Here is a 24,168-nt window from a genome sequence, read left to right on the forward strand (position 1 = left end):
CCTCCAGTCCTCTATCACTCTTGACGCGACCCTGTAGCAGTGTCGTTCGCCTCCGCCAGTCCGGCTCCAGCCTCCCTGTAGCAGTGCCACCGCCCAAATCCGCTCTTGTCATTACATCTTCTCCCAAGTTATACAATTTTCTCAACCTGATTCTCTTTGTTTTCTTATTCATAGGCGAGGGTAGAGCACCTCCCTGGCCAATGGGCAGCGACCACCTGACCCACGAGCGCTATGTGTTGAGTGTTGACTGCCTGCTGCCATGTGCCCGTGATTCTCCCCTATTGTAAGAAATTGTTCCCGAATGTCTTACCCCCTTTCCCTACCTGCCATAGTTTTACTGGATTGTTTTAAATGTTACTACCCCGTTCTTAAATATTTATCGTCCACTTGTTCATTTTTGAACTAAAGCACGAAAAATGGAAAGACAGGGTAGCACATCATTACATTTGTATAGTGGCCCAGGGCGTTAATTTTACGGAGCTCCGCCACTGCTGTCGAATTTTGTACCCATAAAACTTCAATGTTCTGTTTCTTCTTAATTAACACGCTAACTGATTAAAAATGCTAAAATGATATAGCAATAAGTGAAAAACGAAAAACTTCAGTGGAGTCGTGTCCATGTTAGGGTCTATTCGTTTTGTTCTCAATTCATGTGAATTGAGTGGTATTGGATGAGTTTCAATCTTAAATAAGTCAAAATCTTTCATAATTTTTTTTAATTCCATCCAATCTACATGGGATAGGAATAACCGAACAAGCCCTTAGTCTTCCAAACTGTGCATTTCCTTGGTTTATGAAGATGTAGACAATTGAGACGAGTTCACGAGAAGAAAAATAATCCGTTGTCCCGCCTAGTTGTACGTCGTAGTCATTGCACTAGAGGTGTCCAGCCTTGCTAGCTGGCTAGCAGCTGCTACTCTGCAGTTCAAGCTACATAAATTCTGTGAAAACACGAATCACATGGCGGTGGCCGCTGGCGGCTGGCGGTATATCAGCCTATGCTCAAAATAATACTCACTTCATTCTAGATTACAAATTACTATAATATTTTTAGTTAATAAGAACATCTTAAATTTAACTACAATTATATAATAAATAAGTACTGCTAAGTTTTTATTGTATCACTTATTTAATGTCCTAAATTTTCATATTTTTCTATAATTTTAGTAAAATTTGAGATGTTTCGAGTCTGAAGAAATTAAAATATATTATAATTTAGAATGATGGAGTAATTTTATTTGTCTAAATAAAGGTCGGATGAAATATATTTTAACTATACTCCATCCAATTTTTATTTTATTTGTCGTGTTTTAGTAAAAAATGAACTAACAGACGTCAAATATTCGAGAATGGTGAAATATATTTTTATAATATGTTATGAACGGCTAAATAATCATGATTTCTTAAATACACGTTGAAGGCATTTACTGATACAAGTTTAATATCTAAATTTAAAATAGTTTACCAATTATTTGTTAAAATTTATGAAATTTACATTTTTTTGAAAAAAAACTTAATCATTTGAACACGATGCACTCAAATATCCATCTCCGATTTCAATAATATACCACCCAGCATTTTTCGTTAGAAAAAAAGGCGCTGTACTGACAAAAGCGAAATAAAATATTCAATCCTTCCGCTCACCGCCCCGCATCTGGAGCTTCACCACCTCACTCGCTCTCGCTCCCACCCTCGAGTTCTCGCTCGCTCGAGCTGTGGCGGCGAGATGCGGAAACAGATCCCTCCCGTCTCCTGCCTCGTACTCCTCGCGGCGGCTTTCGCGCTGCTCGCCAAGGCGTCTGCAGCGTCACCGGCGCAGGCCGCCGTCGCGGTCAACGTCACGGGCGTCCTCTCGGCGTTCCCGGACCTCAGCGACTTCACGCGGCTGCTGGCGTCCAGCCCCGTGCTGGCGGAGCTCGCAGGGCGGTCATCGCTGACGCTGCTGGCCGTGCCAAACGGCAACCTCCCGCAGTCGCCGTCGGCGTTCGCGGCCGCGTCGGGCGCCGACCTCGCCGACGTCCTCCGCTACCACGTCCTCCTCGAGTACCTCTCCCACGCCGACCTACGCCGTCTGCCCGCCTCCGGGAAGCTGGTGACCACGCTGTTCCAGACGACCGGCCGCGCCACCGCGGACCTAGGCGCCGTCAACGTCACCACAGCGGGCGCCTCCCGCCTCACCGTCATCCGGTCGCCGGCACCGTTCCCGGGCTCGAACGCCACCGTCCTCGGCGCCATCACCGCGGTGCCGTACAACCTGAGCGTGCTGGCGGTGAGCGGCCTCATCGCGCCCTCCGGGTTCGACCTCGCGGCGTCCGAGTCCCAGCCGCCCGCGGCCGTGAACATCACCCGCGTCCTCGCCGACGCGCGCGCCTTCAACGTGGCGGCGTCCATGCTGGAGGCGTCGGGCGTGGCGGCCGAGTTCGAGGACGACGAGCGCGGGGCCGGGATCACGGTGTTCGCGCCGACCGACGACGCCTTCGCGGGCCTCCCGGCGGGGGACCGGCTCCAGTCGCTCCCCGCCGACCGCAAGGCCGTGGTGCTCCGCTTCCACGTGCTCCACTCCTACTACCCGCTGGGGTCGCTGGAGTCGATCGTGAACCCCGTCCAGCCCACGCTGGCCACCGAGTTCAGCAACGCCGGCCGCTTCACCCTCAACATCACCCGCGCCAACGGCTCCGTGGCCATCGACACCGGCGTCGTGCAGGCCACCATCACGCGGACCGTGTTCGACCAGAACCCTGTCGCCGTCTTCGCCGTATCCAAGGTTCTCCTCCCCAAGGAGATGTTCACCCGCACAGCCGCCGCCTCCATCGTGGCCACCACCGCCTCCGCGTCCTCCCCCCCACCAGCCGCGACAGCCCCGGAGGCCTCCGAGAGCGCGCGGACGCCGCCGACAAAGCTGTCCTCCCCACCCGCGCTCCGCGGCGGCGGGCAGGACTACGCCACGGCGCCGGCGCCGGCGCGAGGGATCGAGTGGTGGTGTATAGCATTGGTGTATCTACTCCCACATCTGGTATGAGATCCGGGACTCCGTCAGTCCACCGCTGTTCTCAATTTTTGCCTTCTGTTTTCTCTTCTCTCTTCTTTTTCTTATGTGGGTTTTGCAAGAATCTGTACAATGTTGACTCTGTGAGGTGAGGTGAGGCCTGAGGGAGGTGAAGAAGGAGAAGAAGAAGATTCAGCTGCGAAAACAAAGAAAATGCAGCGACCTTTTAAGCAAGAAGAAACAGAATTGGTTATTGTTGGCCATCATCAAAGGGGAAATAACAGTACCGCCCTGTAAAAATCCAATCAAATCCATTGCATCCGACAATTGCTTTACCATACTCGTGTCTCGTGTGTGCTACATTGCAGTTGCTTCAGCCAGCTCCATTTTTGCCCTGTCGATTTGCTCTGAACTGAAACCGTGGAGCTACTGGGTCTGGGAGGTACTAGCAGGACGAAGCTGCGGTGCAGCCAACGCTCACCGGGCGGTGAGGCGAGTGGCGGTGGTGGTGGGTGGCTGGCAGTGAGCTGGCGGACGGGGGTGGGGCCACGCCGTCAGCCGTCAGCGCGCCCCCGGCTATAGATTCGATCGCCTTTCGCTTGCGTCGCATCGCCAGACGTGTACGCGCCCCCCGGGCTCTGGCACCCGCGCGTCTGCATCTTGTCGCCCCGCCACGTCACTTCACGCCCCCGGCAGGAATTCCGGCTCCAGGGTCCAGTGCGTGCAGCCGTGCCAGTGCCACTTGGGAACGCCGGAACAGTGAATGCAGGTAGACCTGAAAGTTTGGACCCCGCCATTAAGAGCCCAGCAAGAAAATAAGGGTCCAAAGTCCAAACGACCAAACCACGCCACAACATGGGCACGAATAAAAATGGGCTAGGTGCCTAGGTCGGGGTGTGTCTTAGACGGCACCTTATGACGGTACAAATTATAAAACTAACGTTTAAATTGTTATTTCATACTTCAATATTTTTTCTCTTTATAAAAGTTAAGTTATAGAAAACATTGATTTATTTTTCTCATGTGATTTTTTAGTTTATAGCAAAGTTATGAATATTTTAAGGATGTATTTTTTAGATATATACAAGTTTTTGGTCCATGTCGTGCTTGGGCCGGCACGACACGATCATCGCCCCACCGTGCTTCAGGTCGGGCCTAGCTTTTAATATATAGTCACGGCACGACCCGACATTGTTTTATATTGTGTTGACCCAAAAAAATTACTCTGAAGCACGATGGTCTTTCCGGCACGACTCAACTTTAAGCTCTAGGTAAGGCACGATGTAAAGCGAAAGCCCTCCCGTCTTTCTGTTGCTCCCGCTTATGCGCTCCATCATTAACTGCTAGGGGTGAAAACGGGTAGGGTACCCGAAACGGGTATCGGATACGGGTACTGATTCGGGACCATTTTTCGGATACGGATACGGGTACGGAACGAGTACTACCCGGTAAATACCCGAATATTCGGGTCGGATACGGGTACCCGGAATTCGGGTACCCGTTTTTTCTTTTTCTGCATAATAATATAGTTATAAAATCATAACTTTTACATATGAAATCGGATGAAGATAAAGTTTATATGAAAATTGTAGAGCTCGAAGAGATCTATAACTTTGTAGTACAACACATTTTTGTTTAAACATATCTTTAGGCCAAAATCATTGAAATACTGTCTAAATTTATATCAAAATAATAGACTTTAACATTTTCATGTGGGGACTTAAGATTATCTCCATGTGGGAACTTAGAATTATATTTTTATAAACTATTTATTAATATTGGTAACTTATTCGCAATTTCCGATCGACACTACAATATTTTTATGAATTTAATTGTATTTTCATGATTTTCTACAACAAAAAATTAATAATACACCAAATAGCCTAAAAAATTCATGAATTTTTACGTGGACACAACATATATCCACATATAGTTCTCAAAAACATTTGGATTATAAAATCCACAAGATGTTGATGTTTCTTCCATTCCACTCCCACTTATTGCGTGAGTTACACGTGAAATCATTTTATGTATCGACGTTTCAACATAATTAATATTTCACTTATCATTTTCATGTGGCGACTTAAGGTTTTATTTGAATAGAATGTTTATTTGTTTTGGTAAGCTTTTTGCAATTTTGGGTCAAAACTAGTGTATTTATGAATTTTAATTATATTTTGATGATTTTATGTAGAAAGAAATTAATAATGTACAAATAGCCTCAGAAATCTATGAAATTATACGAAGGTACAACATATGACCACATATAGTCATAAAAATAATGGGACCATAAAATCCACAGGATGACAACATTTTTTCTATTTTATTTCCATCTATTGAGTGAGTTACACGTGAAATCACTCTAAGTATCTAAGTTTGAACATAATCAATACTTCACTTTACCATTTTTATGTGGGAACTTGAGATTATCTTCTATTAAATGTTTATTAGTATTAATTTACTTGCAATTTCGTGGTCGAACAAGAATATTTTATGATAACCAGTTAATGCATTATCCGACAAGTATCCGATATCCGATCAAATAATATCCGTATCTGTCACTTATCCGCCCGGATAAATATCCGGTCCCTGTATCCGTATCCGTCTCGTTTCTAACTATCTGTATCCGATCTCGAAGCCGTTTTAAATACATTAGGGTAGGATACAGGTTGAGCTACCATCCGTCCGTATCCGCCCGTTTTCACCCCTATTAACCGCCTACCACGCATCATCAGATCTGGTCTGATACGAAGGATGATGACTGTTAGGGATTGCAAGGAGGGAATTCCCCCAAGGTATAGCTCCCCATCCCCGTGACAATTTTTTCCTACAACTATCCCCACGAACCATTGCAGGGGATATTTCTTCACCATCCATGTTCCCACGGGGATAAATCCCCGATGGGGATCCCGTCACCGCTTAAATTATATGATATCCTGGCCCAAGGCTTAATATAATTAATAGAGTATTCATACCAATAAGGTGTATCTTCTTTTTCGGAAGCCTGTCTCGAAAGAACCTCTAAGTTAAGCGTGCTTGACTTGAAGCAATTTGGGATGGGTGGCCGACCGGGGAGTTTTCTCGGGTGCGCATGAGTGAGAACAAAGTGTGCACAAAAGACCCGTCTAGAGAGCTGTCAGGAGTAAGTACCGTCGGTCCAGGGATTGGACGGGGTGTTATAAGTGGTATCAGAGTCGACCCTCGCGGTTTCACGGGCGTGTGTGGGTTAGGAGTTCGGGTATATAGTGCTTGGCGCATGTGAGGCTAGAGTGGTCACATGGCATGTCATATGACGACACTAGACACATAGACGTGACTAAGAGGGAAGGTTCCTGGATTGGGGTTGACGAACGAGGACGTCAGTCTTCTAAGGGGGGTGGATTGTGATATCTTGGCCCAAGACTTAATAGAATTAATAGAGTATTCATACCAATAAGGTGCATCTTATTTTTCGGAAGTCTGTCTCGAAATAACCTCCAAGTTAAACGTGCTTGGCTTGGAGCAATTTGTGATGGGTGACCTGTAGGATTACGGGGAGGCTACGCTAGCGCAAAACAAAAATTTTCATCCCCATAATACCAAGAACTACTGCGGTTATAGGTCATGGAATTACCACTAGACGCGCAGAGCAGCGGAAGACGTCTCGATGTAGACGAACGCGTCGAGCAGTGCCGTGCAGTCGCCGGCGTCCTTCACGTCCTCGCACGGTTCGCCCAAGTGCTCCAGATGTAGCACCTCCGAGGTATCCACACGTACAGGGAGGAAGCGCCGCGTACCGAACTGCTAGGTTCGCGACGGCGGCTTGGCGAGGGCGAGAGGTGGGCGGCGGCTGTTAGTTCGCTGGTGGCGAATTAGGTTATCCTTAACCGCGCCCCCGCCCCTCAATATATAGGCGTTATGGTGGGCTTCTGACGCCGAGGCCCATCATTAACCCTAAAGCCCAGTCTAATTTCGGATCTAATCCGAATTAGGCTTCCTTCCCCTTAAGTGTGTGACCCTATAGGTTCACGTACAAATAGACATAGCCCGAGTACTCTTACTTGGCCCAATAATTGACAGCGGCCTCTAGCAAGACATGTCAACTCCTATGTGTACGTAAAGATCATATCAGACGAACCATTGCGACATTAAGTACATGCTGTTCCCTTTGTCTCACGATATTTGGTCTGGCTCTAAGCTGACCTCTCTTTCTCGATACTGTGAATTGGAATCCTTTCAATGGTTAACTCTTAACCCTAGCACGGCCATGCATTTCTTGATCCAATCACTCGAGGGGCCCAGAGATATCTCTCTCACAAAGAGAGGGACAAATTCCATCTTGACTGACCATGCCTCATAGCATGCTTCCTGACAAACCCAAAACTACCTTTATAACTACCCAGTTACGGGATAGCGTTTGATAGTCCCTAAGTAAGTCAATTCACATCTTGAGAACATGCGACAATCTCAGGTCTAAGGATACAGTATTCATGTTGCAAGAAGAGAACTATATTACAATATCTCACGTTGGGTCGGTCCAGCCTCATGTCATACATGCGCCCACATTATTAGTTTAACATCTCCATGTTCATGACTTGTGAAATGTAGTCATCAACTAATACATGTGCTAGTCATCGACTCTGACTAGGGACATCATTTAGAATAACCATATAAGTAAAGAATCTCACAAACAATTCACATAATTGCTAACAAATACAAGGTGCCTTCCATGGATATTCAATTAAGCAATATATATATCATGGATACAAAGAAATATGCTCATCTCTATGATTATCTCTAGGGCATATTTCTAACATGACCGACCGAGAAGTTTTCACGGGTGCGCATGAGTGAGGACAAAGTGTGCACAAAAAGACTCGGGTTGGTCTGTGGGGACGATATATAATCTTAGAGAGCTAACAGAAGTAAGTACTGTTGGTCCAGGGATTAGACGGCGTGTTACAATTTATATTTAGGACATGTGTCCTTTGCTATTAATGCAAAATATTATCACTTATACACATCGTCAGATGTAAGAAATCATTTTGTTTACATCAAAATAAACACATTTGTATAATGAGAGATCTCTTGGCAAGGTAATTAATTTTCCATTAATTATTTAAAAATGTCACGTACAAGTTTAAAGGGTCTCCGCGGGGAAACGAAGATGTGGAATGCTTTCATGTCCTTGTTCCCGTTTACTCGTCGGAGAAAGAGTTTTTCCACGTGGAAGAAGAAACTTCTCCATCTTATCCCCTAGACCCTGTTTTGATATTCTATTATTCACCATAATCTATATGTGTTGAGGTGCATTGCGGTGTAAATTGAACTAATTTATACCCGAATCCATCTTAATACATGTGGATTGAGATGAATGCTAGAGTACCCAAACAAATTCCCAAGAGCTTGTTTGGTTTGAGGTGGATTGAGGTGAATTGGAGAAGATTTAACCCCCTCATATACAAATTTAGTATAGGAGGGGATTAAGAGCATGTTTGGTTCGCGGCTAACTGTGTCACACTTTGCCTAAGGTTAGTCGTCCGAATTGAAAAACTAACCTTAGGCAGAAAAGTAAGCCAAAGTGTGACAAGTTAAATAGTAAACCAAACAGGCCCTAAATCCCCTTCAAATCCACTCAATCCACCCCTAACCCAAAAGCCCTAATGGAGGAATTATCGTTGGGAGATCAGGGATCGTATCCCCGTTGTCATATATACCGTCTGTTTGGTTGGCTTCTCCCGGTAGCCCGGCTGCATGAGCCAGGTCGGCGGGAGCCTCAGGGTGCTTTAAGTATCGTGCGAGCCTGACTTTAGGCTCTATATGTAGATAACCAAACACACACCTCGCACGCGTAGAGCCTGGTTGACAACAACCAAACACCAGCTCATTGCATCCCGCGATGCAAACACCAGCAAATACAGGCAACTAAACACATGGATAGTGAGTGATGAGTGGCGAACTGTCGATGCATTTCTCTCGCACAACCTGGAGAGTAGAGGAAAGGCTTCTCCGGGGACCCAACCTGGAGACCAGCGGCCCGCCGTCTAGGGATGAAAACGGGACGGGTACCCGGAACGGGTATCGAATACGGGTACCCGGAACGGGTATCAGATACGGGTACCAAAACGGGACGTAATTTCGGATACGGATATGGGTATTTTGTTTATCGGGACGGATAAGGGTATTACCCGGATATTGAACCTCGGATACGGGTGGGATACGAAATCACTAATACCCGGGCAGTACCCGAAAATCCCGGGTCGGATACGGGTACCCGGAATTCGGGTACTCGTTTTTTCTTTTTCTACATAATATAGTTATAAAATCATAACTTTTACATATGAAATCGGATGAAGATAAAGTTTATATGAAAATTGTAGAGCTTGAAGAGATCTATGACTTTGTAATACATCATTTTTTGTTTAAATAATATTTTAATGATTTAATTGTATTTTGATGATTTTCTATGACAAGAAATTAATAACACATAAATAGCCTCAAAAAATCGTGAAATTTTACGGAGATACAACATATGTCCATATGTAACCATAAAAAATGTTTGGATCATAAGATCTATAAGATACCCACGTTTCTTTCCTTTCACTTTCACTTATTTGTATGAGTTACATATGAAATTAGTGTAAGTATCCAAGTTTCAATATAATCAGTACTTCACTTTATCATTTTCATACGAGGACTTGAGTTATCTTCATATAAAATGTTTATTAGTTTTTGTAACTTATTTGCAATTTTTTAGTGAAACTAGAATTTTTTATGAATTTTAAATATTGCGGTGTTGGTTCTACAATGTCCTTGTGATAAGCAATTTTGAACTGCATGATGTCAATTTTACCGGTTTCCTTTCTTACATCTGATCTATCATATACATGATTATGTATTTCTTAAATTATGGATGGTTGGGCAATTAATATCATCGACAATTATCCGGTACCTATCCGAGTAGTATCTGTTATGCGTTTCTTACCCGTCCGGATTATTATCCGGTCCCATCCTGTATCCGTCACGAATCTTAACTACCCGTATCCGGTCCTGTATCCGAGAGAAATACATTAGGGTAGGATACGAGATGACCCTGTATCCGGCTGTATCCGTCCCGTTTTCATCCCTACCGCCGTCCACCGAGACCTCATCAGCCGTCAGAACTGCAGGGCTTAGTTCGTGTCCTCGTGACTGTTTTTACTCTATTTACTGCTGGCTGCTATTACGGTGATCGATCACTGGCTGTTCCTGAGCTTTCACGGCCGGCCGGCCATTGGAGTGAGATCGATCGATGGGCTGCATGCATGATTGGACGGAGTGTGATTCGTTCGATCCCGAGGGAACGAGCTGCTTGATTGAGGGAATCATTCCGTGTGCGCGGGGCGAAGACATGGGTCGCTCTCATCATTAGCCTCAGCCGCCGCCGCCGCTGCTGGACCGCATTGGCATCTGGGTCTCTCCCGTCCGTCCGTCCAGTACTCTTTGACGCTTGCGAGAAAGAGATTGGGTGGAGTTCCAGCGAGGGATTGACTAGATTTTTCATATCCATATCCATCTATATATCTTGCATTTACTAGATTTTTCCACACCCACATATCTAAAATGTTGAACATCAAAGACCCGTTCAATATTCTTTCTTGCTCCTGCCTGCACGAAAGTCGAGCGCCCGACAGGACGCTTCGCTTTAGTAGTAAAGTTTGTGGCTGCTCTTCAAAAATTTCCAACGAACGAAGATCTGGGCCCATGTAACAGAAAAAAGGCCATGAAATGAGAATGAAACAATCTCAGCCCAGCCCACTATCCTCCGGCTGTGAAGCCACCTCCGCGGCTCTTATATAAAGGATCCATTCCGCTAGGGTTTCTCCTCGGTAGCAGCTGGCTCACTTCTCCAGGTAAGGCAAGTCCCCATTCCCGCGCCGCCGCCGTCGCCGTCGCTGATCTGAAACCCAGCGTATCTCCTGCTTATCCTCGGTTGTTTGTCCCCGCGCACAGGAAAGTGTTCGTCCTCATGGCGCCGCCGCAGCCGAAGTCGGGCCTCTTCGTGGGCATCAACAAGGGCCATGTCGTCACCAAGCGCGAGCTGCCTCTGCGCCCGTCCCACCGCAAGGGGGTAAGCCAACTTTCAGCTTTTTTTTAGGGTCATCATGTTGATGTCGCGTCTGTTAGTACCTGTTGGATTAGGTGTTACATATTGTGGGGTTCAGGATGCTGAGATCTTACTAGTTAATAGGATGGGTCAGGATTCGTTTCACCATCTCAAGCCATGCGTTTTAAATCATGTCCTTGTTCATGTTTACAACTCAACCAAACACAATTTCATGGATCTGTAGTACTTGTGAGAAGATGATGGACTAGCTCATTCCTCAAACCAAACACCCTATTATTTATCTTGTAAAAGCCTTGATTGTGTCTGCACTTGTAAATGGCTCATATAAATCTGGTGGACTTGCATATGTTTTTTTTTCACTTGATGATTTTCTGTGCCCTTTATTGTAACTTCATGGTGTATTCAGAAAGCAACGAAGAGGGTGTCCATGGTCAGGGGCCTGATCAGAGAGGTTGCTGGCTTTGCTCCTTATGAGAAGCGTATCACCGAGCTTCTGAAGGTTGGCAAGGACAAGCGCGCTCTGAAGCTTGCCAAGAGAAAGCTTGGAACTCACAAGAGGGCAAAGAAGAAGAGAGAGGAGATGATGGGCGTCCTCAGGAAGATGAGGTTTGTAAATTCGAAACTTTTGTTGTGATACAAAACTAAAATACTGCTTGGTAGCCTGTCTTGTCTTATTTTTCCTTCTGATGTCTTTGCATGTTTAAGTCGTTAGTTTCTGCTAATTTGTTGCATAATTATGGTTTAGTGTGACCCCAACGATTGTGTTTTCATTAATGGGCATCAATCTAAGTTATGCGTATTGATCTTGCCATTTGCATTACCTGGGGATGGTTTTATGTATAGATGATGACTAGTGCTTATTTATTGTATATACTGGTATTCTATCCAAATTTTGTCTGGTCTGCATATATACACATGCCTTGACATTCTATTATCTGGCCAGTCGTATAATTTACACCATCCTTGCACCATTTGTTATACTTCTAACTGAAATGGGCTCTGTGTCGTCATTTAATAATATCTTTGAATTGTTTCAAAACATTGTTGGTATTAGCATTTTCATCTTGATTTAATAGAAAAGGTCCTCCTTTCTACTGTATAACTGCATGTATATCTCTTAACTTAATTTTCTGTTTGGATCTGCAGATCGGCTGGTACGCACACTGACAAGAAGAAATAAAGCATTTCAAGTTCATGAATGTGGCAGCCAGAGATTATCAACTGTGTTTTTTCCCTACCTCTAGAAACTAGACATGGCAAAGTATTTTTGACCGAAACATTGTTTGTTAGTAATGTATTGAACCACCTCGTGGTATTTTGCCCCAACTTCCAATGCATCAATGGTTTGTTAATCTTTTGCTATGCTATTTCATTACCGTGAATTTTATGTTCCATTAGATATCATAGGTTGACCTGTTGGTTGTACAATTACTTTAAAAACTATAGTCATAAAAGACTTAGTGAGTGCATCTAAGGAACTCTTCATACAATCCAATAGACGCTGGTCGTTTATATGGGTTGTATAGGTGGAATGTTATATTGTTGGATCTAGAGAATTTCCTTAATCAAGACTAGTCAGTTGCTCGTGCGTTGCGACGACTCACAACAATACACACGTAAACTATCCACCAAAAAAGATCTCAATATTTTTTATTGATTGTCTCTGCTCTCCGCATAATTTTTTTTTTGATTTGACTAAGTGAGTCGACATCGTGATAAAGGAAAGGCCATGTAGACAGTCAATATTGAGCCATCGAATGGGTACCATAGACAGCAAATCAGGGATCCCATCCCTCACCTTCCCCACTTCCAAGGTTTCGTAGACCAGGAAGGGAAAGAAAGATGCAGTCATACCTGTTCGTTGCCGGAGAAGTACACGACGAAGACATGGACATCTGGAGGCGACATAGCTAGTATACCGCTAGATACATATAGGGAGAGAGCATGCAAGCGGAGAAAGAAGCCCAACCAGAGCAGCTCCAAACCGAAGGCACCCGCACCATGCGTCACTCCGAAAAGGGCGAGAGAATGCGAGTCCCTTTCAGCTCTGGACCCACCAAGGCGACACAACAACACCACCAACTCTGTAGCATATGCCGACTGCTGTCGCGCTACAGGCTTTGGTTGTCCAATATCTCAGATCTAGACTCGTCATCCCCAAGATAACCTACGTGTTAGGCACCATCGTGTCCTCCTCGGCGACACGCACGAAGAAAAGCCAGGAGCAAGATCGACTTGCCCGTACCCACATCGACGAGCATCGGTCGGCTCGCGGCTGCGACCGTGGGCAGGGGCAACAGGTTGGGTAGGAAGAACAGGGCAAAGGCCGAAAGACAAACGGGACGTCCGACGATGGCGAAAACGATGGTGCGTGCATGTTGTGAAACACCCTCGTGGACGTGCAATAGCCACTGCGCGAGTCGGTGTTGGGGCTAGTGTCGGACGAATACGGGGAGGAGGCGCCTGCTCCCACGCCCTCTGCCGAGAATGTGTGGCGCGGAGGCGGAGGCATGAGGGGAGAGAGAAAAGAAGCAGGATGACGAACGAGGTGACGACAACTGAGACGAGGACCATCATTATCGTGCAAAGGTATATATGGCCAAATGGGTCGTGTCTAGCGGGCTGGTCCGGGGCATGGCCCATTTAATAGTGCCTGGGCCAGCCCGACACGATCGTCGTGTCGTGTTTGGCCTTAGCCTCGACCTGTAGTGCTGATCCGGTCCGACACAATTGTATTTTTTTATTTTACAAAACTCGTATATACATATGTACAATTTATATTCAATATTAAAAACAATTGATCATGATGATGTTCTACTGGTTAGACGACTTCACTTAGTGTCTCCCGTCCTTCTTCCATCAAGACTTAGGTTCGAACCCCACCTTCTACACCACTTTTTTAAAAATATTTTACGCTAATTTAACCACCCGACTGGCTAACGGGCTGGACATGAATGTTGTGTGTATGGGGATGCAGGTTAATTTGAGATAGATGTGAGGGGTTATTTGAAAAAATATGACGTAGAACGACCGTTGAAACTGGTGCTTTAAGTATAGTATAGATTTACCTCTTAGTATGTTTTTTTTTGCAATTACTCCTTTAGATACTTCATATGGGCCATTTATTGGATTCTAAATGTCTTGAAAGATAGGCAAATCAACAAAAAAAACGATATACCAATTTCCGTTTAGGACAACATTTAGATTAATTATGGTAGAATTTTCTCTATTTAACTTAATTAAATAGGTTGTTGGGTGTGATGGCTGAAGGGAGTAGGTCACTCAACTCGCCTGCTCCTGTTTGGACACTTAGCGCTATGGTCGCATAGCTCTTCGTGTTTAATTTAGGGTGTGTTTGGTTAGATGTACACAAAGGGATGTAATGAGGCGGTTATAATTTTTATAGTGTTTAGATGAGAGTCACGTAGTGGCGAGGTAAACACTAGTTTTTGGTGGTGGCGTGATCTCAAAAATCGAGTGGACGGTGTCGCCCCCGCCTCATCCTACTTTGACCTCAAACCAAACACTCCCTTAATTAAATAGGTTGTTCAGTGTGATTGCTAAAGGGTAGTAGGTCACTCAACTTGTCTCCTCCTGCTTGGACACCTAGCGCCATGGTCGCGGGGCTCACATGGATCCGACGTAGGCTCGTCTCGGGTCACGAAGCTCCTGTGTACCAACATTGCCGATGTTGAGATCGATCGTGCATGCAGGGTGATGAGTAGGGGCGACAATCTTCATCCATGCGAGGCGGACGCGGGGCTAGGGCGATGGCGGCGTTGATCGTCCAAGCGAGACGTGTGAGGGTGATAGCAGGGGCTAGCGCGTTGGCAGGGGTTGTAGAGGTTAGAGGCGGGTGACGAATGATAAAAAATCACCGACCATTGGATGCAATTGATAAAGAGATGAGACAAATGAAGCGATATGGAGTGTTGGTTTTAATAATCGGATATAACTAGGGTAATTTATTGTGTGCATTTAGTGATATTTTAACTGGTGGCTTATATATGGGTATATATTAGGAGTTAAGTTATATCGGGTTTATATGAGTAAATTAAGGACCTGTTTGTTTGATATTATAATAATTCAACTTATTTTGAACTAACTTAATCCAACATGCAAACCATCCTTCTAAATATTCATGATCTCCTTCTAAATATATTATATTTTAACTATATTTATGATCTAAATATTCAGGGTTATGTATGTTAATGTTTTTTGTATTTGAAAACTGATCAGAAGTCTCTAGATTGTAGGTGCCCATATATTATTGAATCTAGTCAAGAGATATACAAAGAGTTATACATGCCCCATCAAACATTCACTAAGACTAGCTTTAGAGGTTCGTGAGGTTGTAGAGTCGTGGATGACCAATCTAGGGTTCCATCAAAATTAAGTCTTAACATGCCAAAAATGATTATAGAAAATATTATTGGATAAACAAAAGTGGTCAAGGGCACAACTTGCCTTCAACGAGCTCATATTCAGTAATTTCCATCTGCTGAGTATCGGGCTCCTCAATTACTTGCTCGTCAACACGCAACAATACAAACATACATGACATAGGAAAAATTAACATCACATCAAACATAAGACAGAAAGCATGATAATATTCTACGCATCGTAACGAGATCACCGGTTCGAGAACCACTAAATTCGGATTTACGGTTAACAAGTTATGATTTTCTAAAGAATTAAGTGTTAGATATAAAACAAATTAAGTGCATAATTTTAATCTATGTTGCATAACAAAATAAAGTTACCAGATGATAAACAATGTTATTATGAATTTAATGCAACTGAAATGGGTCAAAAAGGAGTTAAAATAAATTACTTATGAATTAAACAAGTTTCTGGAGTTATTTTCATACTAAAAATCAATTTCTGTTTTAATTCTAAACAATTCTAATGGCTATGGACTGTGGACACTAAGAATCTACATGGTCTACTGTGTAAAAGTCTGGGCTCGGTTGTAATTATTGTATACCTGCAGAGGACGTCGGGTTATTTTTAGAAAACTGCAGGGTCTCTTCTGCAAAACGGCCTAGACGAAGCGGTATGCACATATCATATTCATAGCCATCCGATCCAAAACCGACGCTCCAGAATAAAACGTCAATATTTCGAATCAGTATGCAACACAGAGCCTCGGATCTAGATCCAATGGTCAGGCTTTAAAACGTTGCAATTGAATCCGTACGCCCGATTCGAAGCAGATGGTCCCGATCGAATCGACGCGGTACACCCAGTGGATCGGATTAATGCCGTCCGATTTCAAATCTACGGATGAGACGCCATCACCCCTGTGGCCTAATCTCCGTCGTTCACCACCCGATCGACGGCTAGCGATTGTTCTTCTACCCCCGAGCCCTAGGTCTGACGGCGCGACGACCCTCCATGGTGGCGCCATGGGCGGCGAGCCCTGAGCGAGTGCTGGGGAGACCTAATCTTAACGTGATCATGCACAAAACAAAGAGGGAAGAGTGGCGGGTGCAAAGGTTGAAGCCATACCGTGGATTATGTTCCCAGGCGACCCGACCATAGCGCACGGCGGAAATCCGAAGGCTCTGCGACGCCGGCAAGCAATTTAGAGCCGTGCGGTAAGGATTCGTTTCCCCCGAGGTATCACACACGTGCGGTACGATTGGGGCAACGCTTCGACAACTTCTGAGGCCCGATGATTGAAAGGGAAATAGGGTTAACCATTTTCTATAATTAATTTTGGTGGTTGATGATCAACACAAACACATGGACTAACTAGTTTGTCTAGAATTCATGTATTACAGGTGCATAAGTGAAAGGGAAATAGTCTCAACATTTCCTATAATCGATTTTGGTGTTTGACGACCATCACAAACCTTGTGGACTAACCAGTTTGTCTAGTTGATCGTTCCACAGGTGCATAAGTTCATCTACAACTATTCTAAATCGACTGTCCGGAATACCATATATTATTCCGGACAGGAGAAGCCTTTTGGAATAACTGACTAAGCGTGGACCGTCCGGGCCCTTGCAGCGGACCGTCTGCGACACCAAATTGACCCTCGGACAGGAACACTGCATAAACGCGAGTCTACACTACGAACCGTCTGATGGAAAAGCAAGCACCGTCCGAGACCAAGCGCAGACCGTCCGGCCTCAGGCACGGACTGTCCGATCGGCGCAGAACCAAAAAACCCGAAGGTGACGGGTTCGGTAAAATGAATTATAGCGTCCTCGCGGACCGTCCGGGGTGCACGACCGGACCGTTCGCGACTGCCTTTATCTGACATCTGACGACACATTAAATGCTATATAGCCGTTAATATAGCCATTACTGCTGACCGTTGCGATTTCAACGTTGATGTGCAGGGGCGGACCGTCCGGACCAGGGGCGCGAACCGTCCGCGGTTGGCAGAAAAGGAGCAACGACTAGGAAGTGGTTGAGGGCTATAAATACAACCCCAACCACCTCCATTCACCAGACCCAAGCACACCAATCTTTCACATTCAATACAAGAGCTAGCAATCCATTCCAAGTTACACAATTGAGACAAGTGATCATTAGTGATTAGTAACTTGAGAGAGAGAGATCCGTGTGTTATTTGTTGCTTGGTGTTTTGCAATCGTGCTTTCTTCTTCCCATTCTTATTCTCAAGACACTTGTAATCAAAGAAAGAGACACCAAGTTGTGGTGGTCCTTGTGAGGGGTCTAAGTGACCCGTTTGATTAAGGAGAAAGCTCACTCGGTCTAGGTGACCATTTGAGAGAGGGAAAATGTCGGCGTTTCGAGACAGGGGGGTCCCTAAGCCGACGAGTGAGTGTGCTGCGTGCCCCAGCCCAGATGGGTCGAGCGCGTGGGCGAGCGCGAAGGGGGGAGAGGCGAGGTGGCCAGAGTCGAGCGTGAGAGAGGTGGAAGTCCCGCGGCCTTCGTGTTCGTCCCGCGCCCAGGTTAGGTGCGCTTGTAGTAGGGGGGTTACAAGCGTCCACGCGGGTGAGGGAAGCGAGCGGCCCCAAGAGAGCGCCTGTCCCGTCCTCGGTCCCGCGCGGCCAACCTTCTCTAAGAAGGCCCTGGTCCTCCCTTTTATAGTCGTAAGGAGAGGATCCAGGTGTACAATGGGGGGTGTAGCAGAGTGCTACGTGTCTAGCGGAGGGAGAGCTAGCGCCCTAGGTACATGCCAATGTGGCAGCCGGAGAGATCTAGGCACCCTGCTGGCATGATGTCGTGGCTGTCGGAGGTGCGGCGGAGCCAGGCGGAGGGACAGCTGTTTGGAGCGGTCGAGTCCCTGCTGACGTCGTCCTGCTTCCGTAAGAGAGCTGGGGGCCGCCGTCGTCATAGAGCTTGTGGAGCGCCATCATTGCCCCTCCGGCGGAGCCGGCCGGATGGGACGCCGGTCTTGTTCTCCGTGACCCGAGTCGATTCGGGGTAGGATGATGATGGCACTTCCTGTTGACGTGGCGGTCTGTGCCCTAGGCGGGGCGACGTGGGGGTTCCTCCGAAGCCGAGGTTGAGTCTGTCTTCCGTTGCTGTGGCCGAGCCCGAGCCATGGGGTCGGGCGAGGCGGAAGTCGTTCGGCCGAGGCCAGGGCGGAGTCCGAGCCCTGGGGCCGGGCGAGGCGGAGTTCGTCGTCTTCCGGGTCTTAGCCCGAGTCCGAGCCCTGGGGTCGGGCGGAGCGGAGTTCGCCGTCTTCCGGGTCTTAGCCCGAGTCCGAGCCCTGGGGTCGGGCGGAGCGGAGTTCGTCGTCTTCCGGGTCTTAGCCCGAGTCCGAGCCCTGGGGTCGGGCGGAGCGGAGTTCGCCGTCTTCCGGGTCTTAGCCCGAGTCCGAGCCCTGGGGTCGGGCGGAGCGGAGTTCGCCGTGGCGCCTTTGGCAAGGCCTGACTGCCTGTCAGACTCGCTCTATCAAGTGGCACTGCAGTCGGAGTGGCGCAGGCGGCGCTGTCCTTCTGTCAGACTGGCCAGTGGAGCGGTGGAGTGACGGCGGTCACTTCGGCTCTGCCGGGGGCGCGTGTCAGGATAAAGGTGTCAGGCCACCTTTGCGTTAAATGCCCCTGCAATTTGGTCAGTCGGTGCGGCGATTTAGTCAAGGTTGCTTCTGAGCGAAGCCAAGGCCTCGGGCGAGCCGGTGATGTGTCCGCCATAAAAAGGGGGCCTCGGGCGAGACGGAAGTCTCTCGAGGTCGGCTGCCCTTGGCCGAGGCTAGGCTCGGGTGAAGCGTGATCGAGTCACTCGTGTGGACTGATCCCTGACTTAATCGTACCCATCAGGCCTTTGCAGCTTTATGCTGATGGGGGTTACCAGCTGAGAATTAGGCGTCTTGAGGGTACCCCTAATTATGGTCCCCGACAGTAGCCCCCGAGCCTCGAAGGGAGTGTCAGCACTCGCTTGGAGGCTTTTGTCGCACTTTTTTGCAAGGGGACCAGCCTTTCTCGGTTGCATTTCGTTCCGGTGGGTGCGCGCGAGCGCACCCGCCGGGTGTAGCCCCCGAGGCCTCGGAGGAGTGGTTACACTCCTTCGAGGTCTTAATACCTTGCGTAACGCTTCGGCTGGTCTGGTCGTTCCCTCATGCGAACTGGCCGTAGCCCGGGTGCACGGTCGGGGCCCAAGCTCTCGGGCTGGTATGTTGACGCTGTCAACGGTTTGGCCGGAGCCGGTTTTTGCGAGAGCAGCCCCCGAGCCTCTGCACAGGGCGAGAGGACGATCAGGGACAGACTCGACTTTTTACATACGCCCCTACGTCGCCTTTCCGCAAGGAGGAGGGGGGGAGTGCGCCATGTTACCCTCGATGGGCACCGAACATGGTGTCTCCGGTGAGCTGCAAGCGGGTAATCCGAGTGGACGTCCGTGCCCCGTTTGTTGGGGGTCGGCTAGGGGCCCAGAGGCACGCCCAAAAGTACCTGCGGGTGATTTGCCGGACCCGGTCCCCTGGCGACGGGGTCCGAGGGCTCGATGCCTCCCTCCGATGGGATTCCGTTACAAGATCGTTCCCGCTGGTCTCGGAAATGTCCTAGGGTACCTCGGGAGCGCAGCCCGAGCCTCGGTTATGTATCGAACGTACCCCTGGTCATCCCTCGCTCGGTGTCTGAGGCGACTGTGAACCCTTCGGGGGCCAGCCTTCGAACCCCTGATCAGTAATGGGCGCGGAGCCCGAGTAGCCTGAGGTGGCCATGGAACCCTTCGGAGGGCCGGCCTTCGAACCCCTGACCAGTAGTGGGTGTCGGGCCCACGCGATCTGAGGCGACTGTTGAACCCTTCGGAGGGCCAGCCTTCGAACCCCTGATCAGTAGTGGGGGGCTCGGAGCCCGGTTCCTTCGCGGAGAAGGGTCCCTTTCGGGGTATCCCCCTTTCCCGGTCCCTGTTGCAAGAGATAGAGAAAGAGGAAAACGGAAAAGGATACGAAATCGGACGACGTGGCGTACCTTTTCTGACGCGGTTATTATGGTGAAGGTGAAGCGTCGCGCGCTCCTCCCGTTAGAGACGCCGCCTGTCCCGCCGCGGAGTAAATGCGACGGGGCGAGTGGTTGGCGGGGCGGCCGTTGCGCGCGTGCGATCCGTTCGAGGAACGGGTCACGGGTGCACCGTCTCCACGCCGTGAGAGGAGGCTCTCTTGCTGTCCCAGGATGGGACGTGAGCCTGGCTGACGACGTGACCGCTGCGCCCGCCCGCCTGCCACCGCTATTACTGCCGGCCCACTTTCGGTCGCTTTGACCGACGCGCCAGGCTGGCGCTGTTGGGTCGCCTCGAGTCGCGGCATTGGCTCCGCAACCGAAGAGGCGCGATGGTGGCACAAGTGGCGGTGCGGTTGCTTGCATGCAGCAACTGGCACGCCGGTTGCTCGACGCGTGGGCCTGGGTTCCCAAGCTGGCGTGTCAGAAGTCGGAGAAGCGCGCCCATCTGGCGCGGTTGCATGCCGCCTGCATGGCTGCCTGCCCCTTCTGCCCGTTGGTCTGGGCGAAAATGGGGGGTCGCTTGTAACCGCTGGACGGTCGTGCGCACCACGCGCGGCGGTTTGGCTTCTTCTGCCCTGAGCCGGCTTGCATGACATGCAGGACCCAGCCCCCGAGTCGCAGGGGAGGGCCTTGGAGCGTGTTGGAGAATTTGTCGATGGCGACCAGCAGGTGCGTGTAGCCCCCGGGCGCCTTCTGCAAGGGACCGACGAGGTCCAGACCCCATACAGCGAAGGGCCAGGTGATGGGTATTGTCTGCAGAGCCTGAGCGGGCAGGTGCGTCCGCTTCGCATAGAATTGGCACCCTTCGCAGGTGCGGACAATTCTAGTGGCGTCAGCCACCGCCGTTGGCCAGTAGAAGCCTTGCCGGAAAGCATTTCCAACAAGGGCTCGGGGCGCTGCGTGGTGGTCGCAAGCCCCCGAGTGTATTTCTTGCAGCAGTTCCCGACCTTCGGCGATGGAGATGCATCGCTGGAGGATGCCCGAGGGGCTGCGATGGTAGAGCTCCTCTTCGTCGCCCAGTAAGACGAATGACTTGGCGCGTCGCGCTACCCGCCGAGCCTCGACTTGGTCGAGGGGTAGCTCTCCTTGGCGGAGATATTGCAGGTACGGGGCCTGCCAATCTTGATCTGGCGTGGCCCCGCTCTGCCCTTCCTCGACGTTCAGTGCCCCGCCCTCGGGGGTCGAGGGTACCTCGGGCTGTGCCGAGGGTACCTCGGGCTGAGCCGAGGGTACCTCGGGCTCGGGCGCGTCATCGAGCTTGACGGAGGGTTGATGCAGATCCCGGGAGAAGACGTCCGGGGGGACTGTCGTTCGCCCCGAGGCTATCTTAGCCAGCTCGTCTGGGGTTTCGTTGTAGCGCCGAGCGATGTGGTTGAGCTCGAGCCCGAAGAACTTGTCTTCCAGGCGCCGAACCTCGTCGCAGTAGGCCTCCATCTTCGGGTCGCGGCAGTGGGAGTTCTTCATGACTTGGTCGATGACGAGCTGCGAATCACCGCGGGCGTCGAGGCGTCTGACCCCTAGCTCGATGGCGATCCGCAATCCATTGACCAGAGCTTCGTACTCGGCCACATTGTTGGACGCCGGGAAATGGAGGCGCAGCACGTAGCGTAAGTGCTTTCCGAGGGGCGAGATGAAGAGCAGGCCCGCGCCGGCCCCCGTCTTCATCAGCGACCCGTCGAAAAACATGGTCCAGAGCTCCGGTTGGATCGGAGTCGTTGGCAGCTGGGTGTCGACCCATTCAGCCACGAAATCCGCCAACACCTGGGACTTGATGGCCTTCCGAGGGGCGAACGAGATCGTTTCGCCCATGATTTCCACCGCCCACTTTGCGATCCTGCCCGAGGCCTCTCGGCACTGGATGATCTCCCCCAGGGGGAAGGATGACACCACAGTTACCGGATGAGACTCGAAGTAGTGTCGCAGCTTCCGCCTTGTCAGGATCACAGCATACAACAGCTTTTGAACTTGTGGGTAGCGGATCTTAGTCTCGAACAGCACTTCGCTGATGAAGTAGACCGACCTCTGAACGGGCAATGCATACCCTTCCTCTTGCCTTTCGACCACAATCGCGGCGCTAACCACCTGAGTGGTCGCGGCGACGTAGACCAAGAGGGCTTCTCCGTCCGCCGGGGGCACCAAGACAGGTGCCTTTGTAAGGAGCGCCTTCAGGTCGCCGAGGGCTTCCTCGGCCTCAGGGGTCCAAGCGAAACACTCGGCCTTCCTTAAGAGGCGGTACAGAGGCAGACCTCTTTCGCCGAGGCGTGAGATGAAGCGGCTCAGGGCCGCGAGGCATCCCATGACCCTCTGTACCCCTTTTAAGTCCTTGATGGGTCCCATGCTGGTGATGGCCGCGATCTTCTCCGGGTTGGCCTCGATGCCTCGCTCGGAGACGATGAACCCTAGGAGCATGCCTCGGGGCACCCCGAAGACACACTTCTCAGGATTAAGCTTGACTCCCTTCGCCTTGAGACATCGGAATGTCACTTCAAGGTCGGAGAGGAGGTCGGAAGCCTTCCTTGTCTTGACTACGATGTCATCGACGTAGGCCTCGACTGTGCGACCGATGTGTTCGCCGAACACATGGTTCATGCACCGCTGGTACGTCGCGCCCGCATTCCTCAAACCGAACGGCATGGTGACATAGCAGTACATGCCGAACGGCGTGATGAAAGAAGTCGCGAGCTGGTCGGACTCTTTCATCCGGATCTGGTGATACCCTGAGTAGGCATCGAGTAAGGACAAGGTTTCGCACCCAGCGGTGGAATCCACGATTTGGTCGATGCGAGGCAGAGGGTAGGGAACCTTCGGACATGCTTTGTTGAGACCAGTGTAGTCTACACACATCCGCCATTTCCCCCCTTTCTTCCTCACAAGCACAGGGTTGGCAAGCCATTCGGGATGGAATACCTCTTTGATGAACCCTGCTGCCATTAGCTTGTGGATCTCTTCGCCAATCACTCTGCGCTTCTCCTCGTCGAATCGGCGCAGAGGCTGCCTGACGGGTCGGGCTCCGGCCCGAATATCCAGCGAGTGCTCGGCGACATCCCTCGGTATGCCGGGCATGTCCGAGGGACTCCACGCAAAGACGTCGGCGTTTGCGCGGAGAAAGTCGACGAGCACTGCTTCCTATTTGGGGTCGAGCCCGGAGCCGATCCGGACCTGCTTGGTGGTGTCGCCACTGGGGTCGAGAGGGACGGCCTTGACCGTCTCCGCTGGCTCGAAGTTGCCGGCGTGGCGCTTCACGTCTGGCGCCTCCTTGGGGAGGTTCTCCAGGTCGGCGAGGAGGGCCTCGGACTCGGCGAGGGCCTCGGCGTACTCCACGCACTCCACGTCGCATTCGAACGCGTGTTTGTACGTGGGGCCGACGGTGATGACCCCGTTGGGGCCCGGCATCTTGAGCTTCAGGTAGGTGTAGTTGGGGACGGCCATGAACTTCGCGTAGCATGGCCTCCCTAGCACGGCGTGGTAGGTTCCTCGGAACCCGACCACTTCGAACGTCAGGGTCTCCCTTCGGAAGTTGGAGGGTGTCCCGAAGCAGACGGGGAGGTCGAGTCGCCCGAGGGGCTGGACGCGCTTCCCAGGGATGATCCCGTGGAAGGGCGCATCGCCTGCTCGGACGGAGGACAGATCGACGCGCAGGAGCTTGAGGGTCTCGGCGTAGATGATGTTG

General features: G+C 49.7%; 2 protein-coding genes across 3 annotated transcripts; both read left to right on the forward strand.

Annotated features, from left to right (window-relative positions):
* The first annotated feature begins 1,997 nt into the window (after positions 1–1,997).
* On the forward strand, positions 1,998–3,380 carry LOC100501481 (uncharacterized). The gene has a single exon (NM_001196185.1). The coding sequence runs from the start codon at positions 2,390–2,392 to the stop codon at positions 3,017–3,019; it is 630 nt and encodes a 209-aa protein (NP_001183114.1). The 5' UTR covers positions 1,998–2,389; the 3' UTR covers positions 3,020–3,380.
* A 7,378-nt stretch (positions 3,381–10,758) lies between these two features.
* Positions 10,759–12,439, forward strand: LOC100283331 (60S ribosomal protein L36-like). Of its 2 annotated transcripts, none has more exons than XM_008656787.3 (4): positions 10,759–10,857; positions 10,958–11,075; positions 11,479–11,678; positions 12,219–12,439. In XM_008656787.3, the coding sequence occupies exons 2-4, from the start codon at positions 10,974–10,976 to the stop codon at positions 12,250–12,252; spliced, it is 336 nt and encodes a 111-aa protein (XP_008655009.1). In that variant the 5' UTR covers positions 10,759–10,857; positions 10,958–10,973; the 3' UTR covers positions 12,253–12,439. The 2 variants fall into 2 exon arrangements, with proteins under 2 accessions (XP_008655009.1, NP_001361385.1); NM_001374456.1 differs by having other exon boundaries at positions 10,836–10,862.
* The last annotated feature ends 11,729 nt before the right edge of the window (positions 12,440–24,168 follow it).

This window comes from Zea mays, chromosome 8 (assembly GCF_902167145.1).
Source record: "Zea mays cultivar B73 chromosome 8, Zm-B73-REFERENCE-NAM-5.0, whole genome shotgun sequence".
NCBI lineage: Eukaryota > Viridiplantae > Streptophyta > Magnoliopsida > Poales > Poaceae > Zea > Zea mays.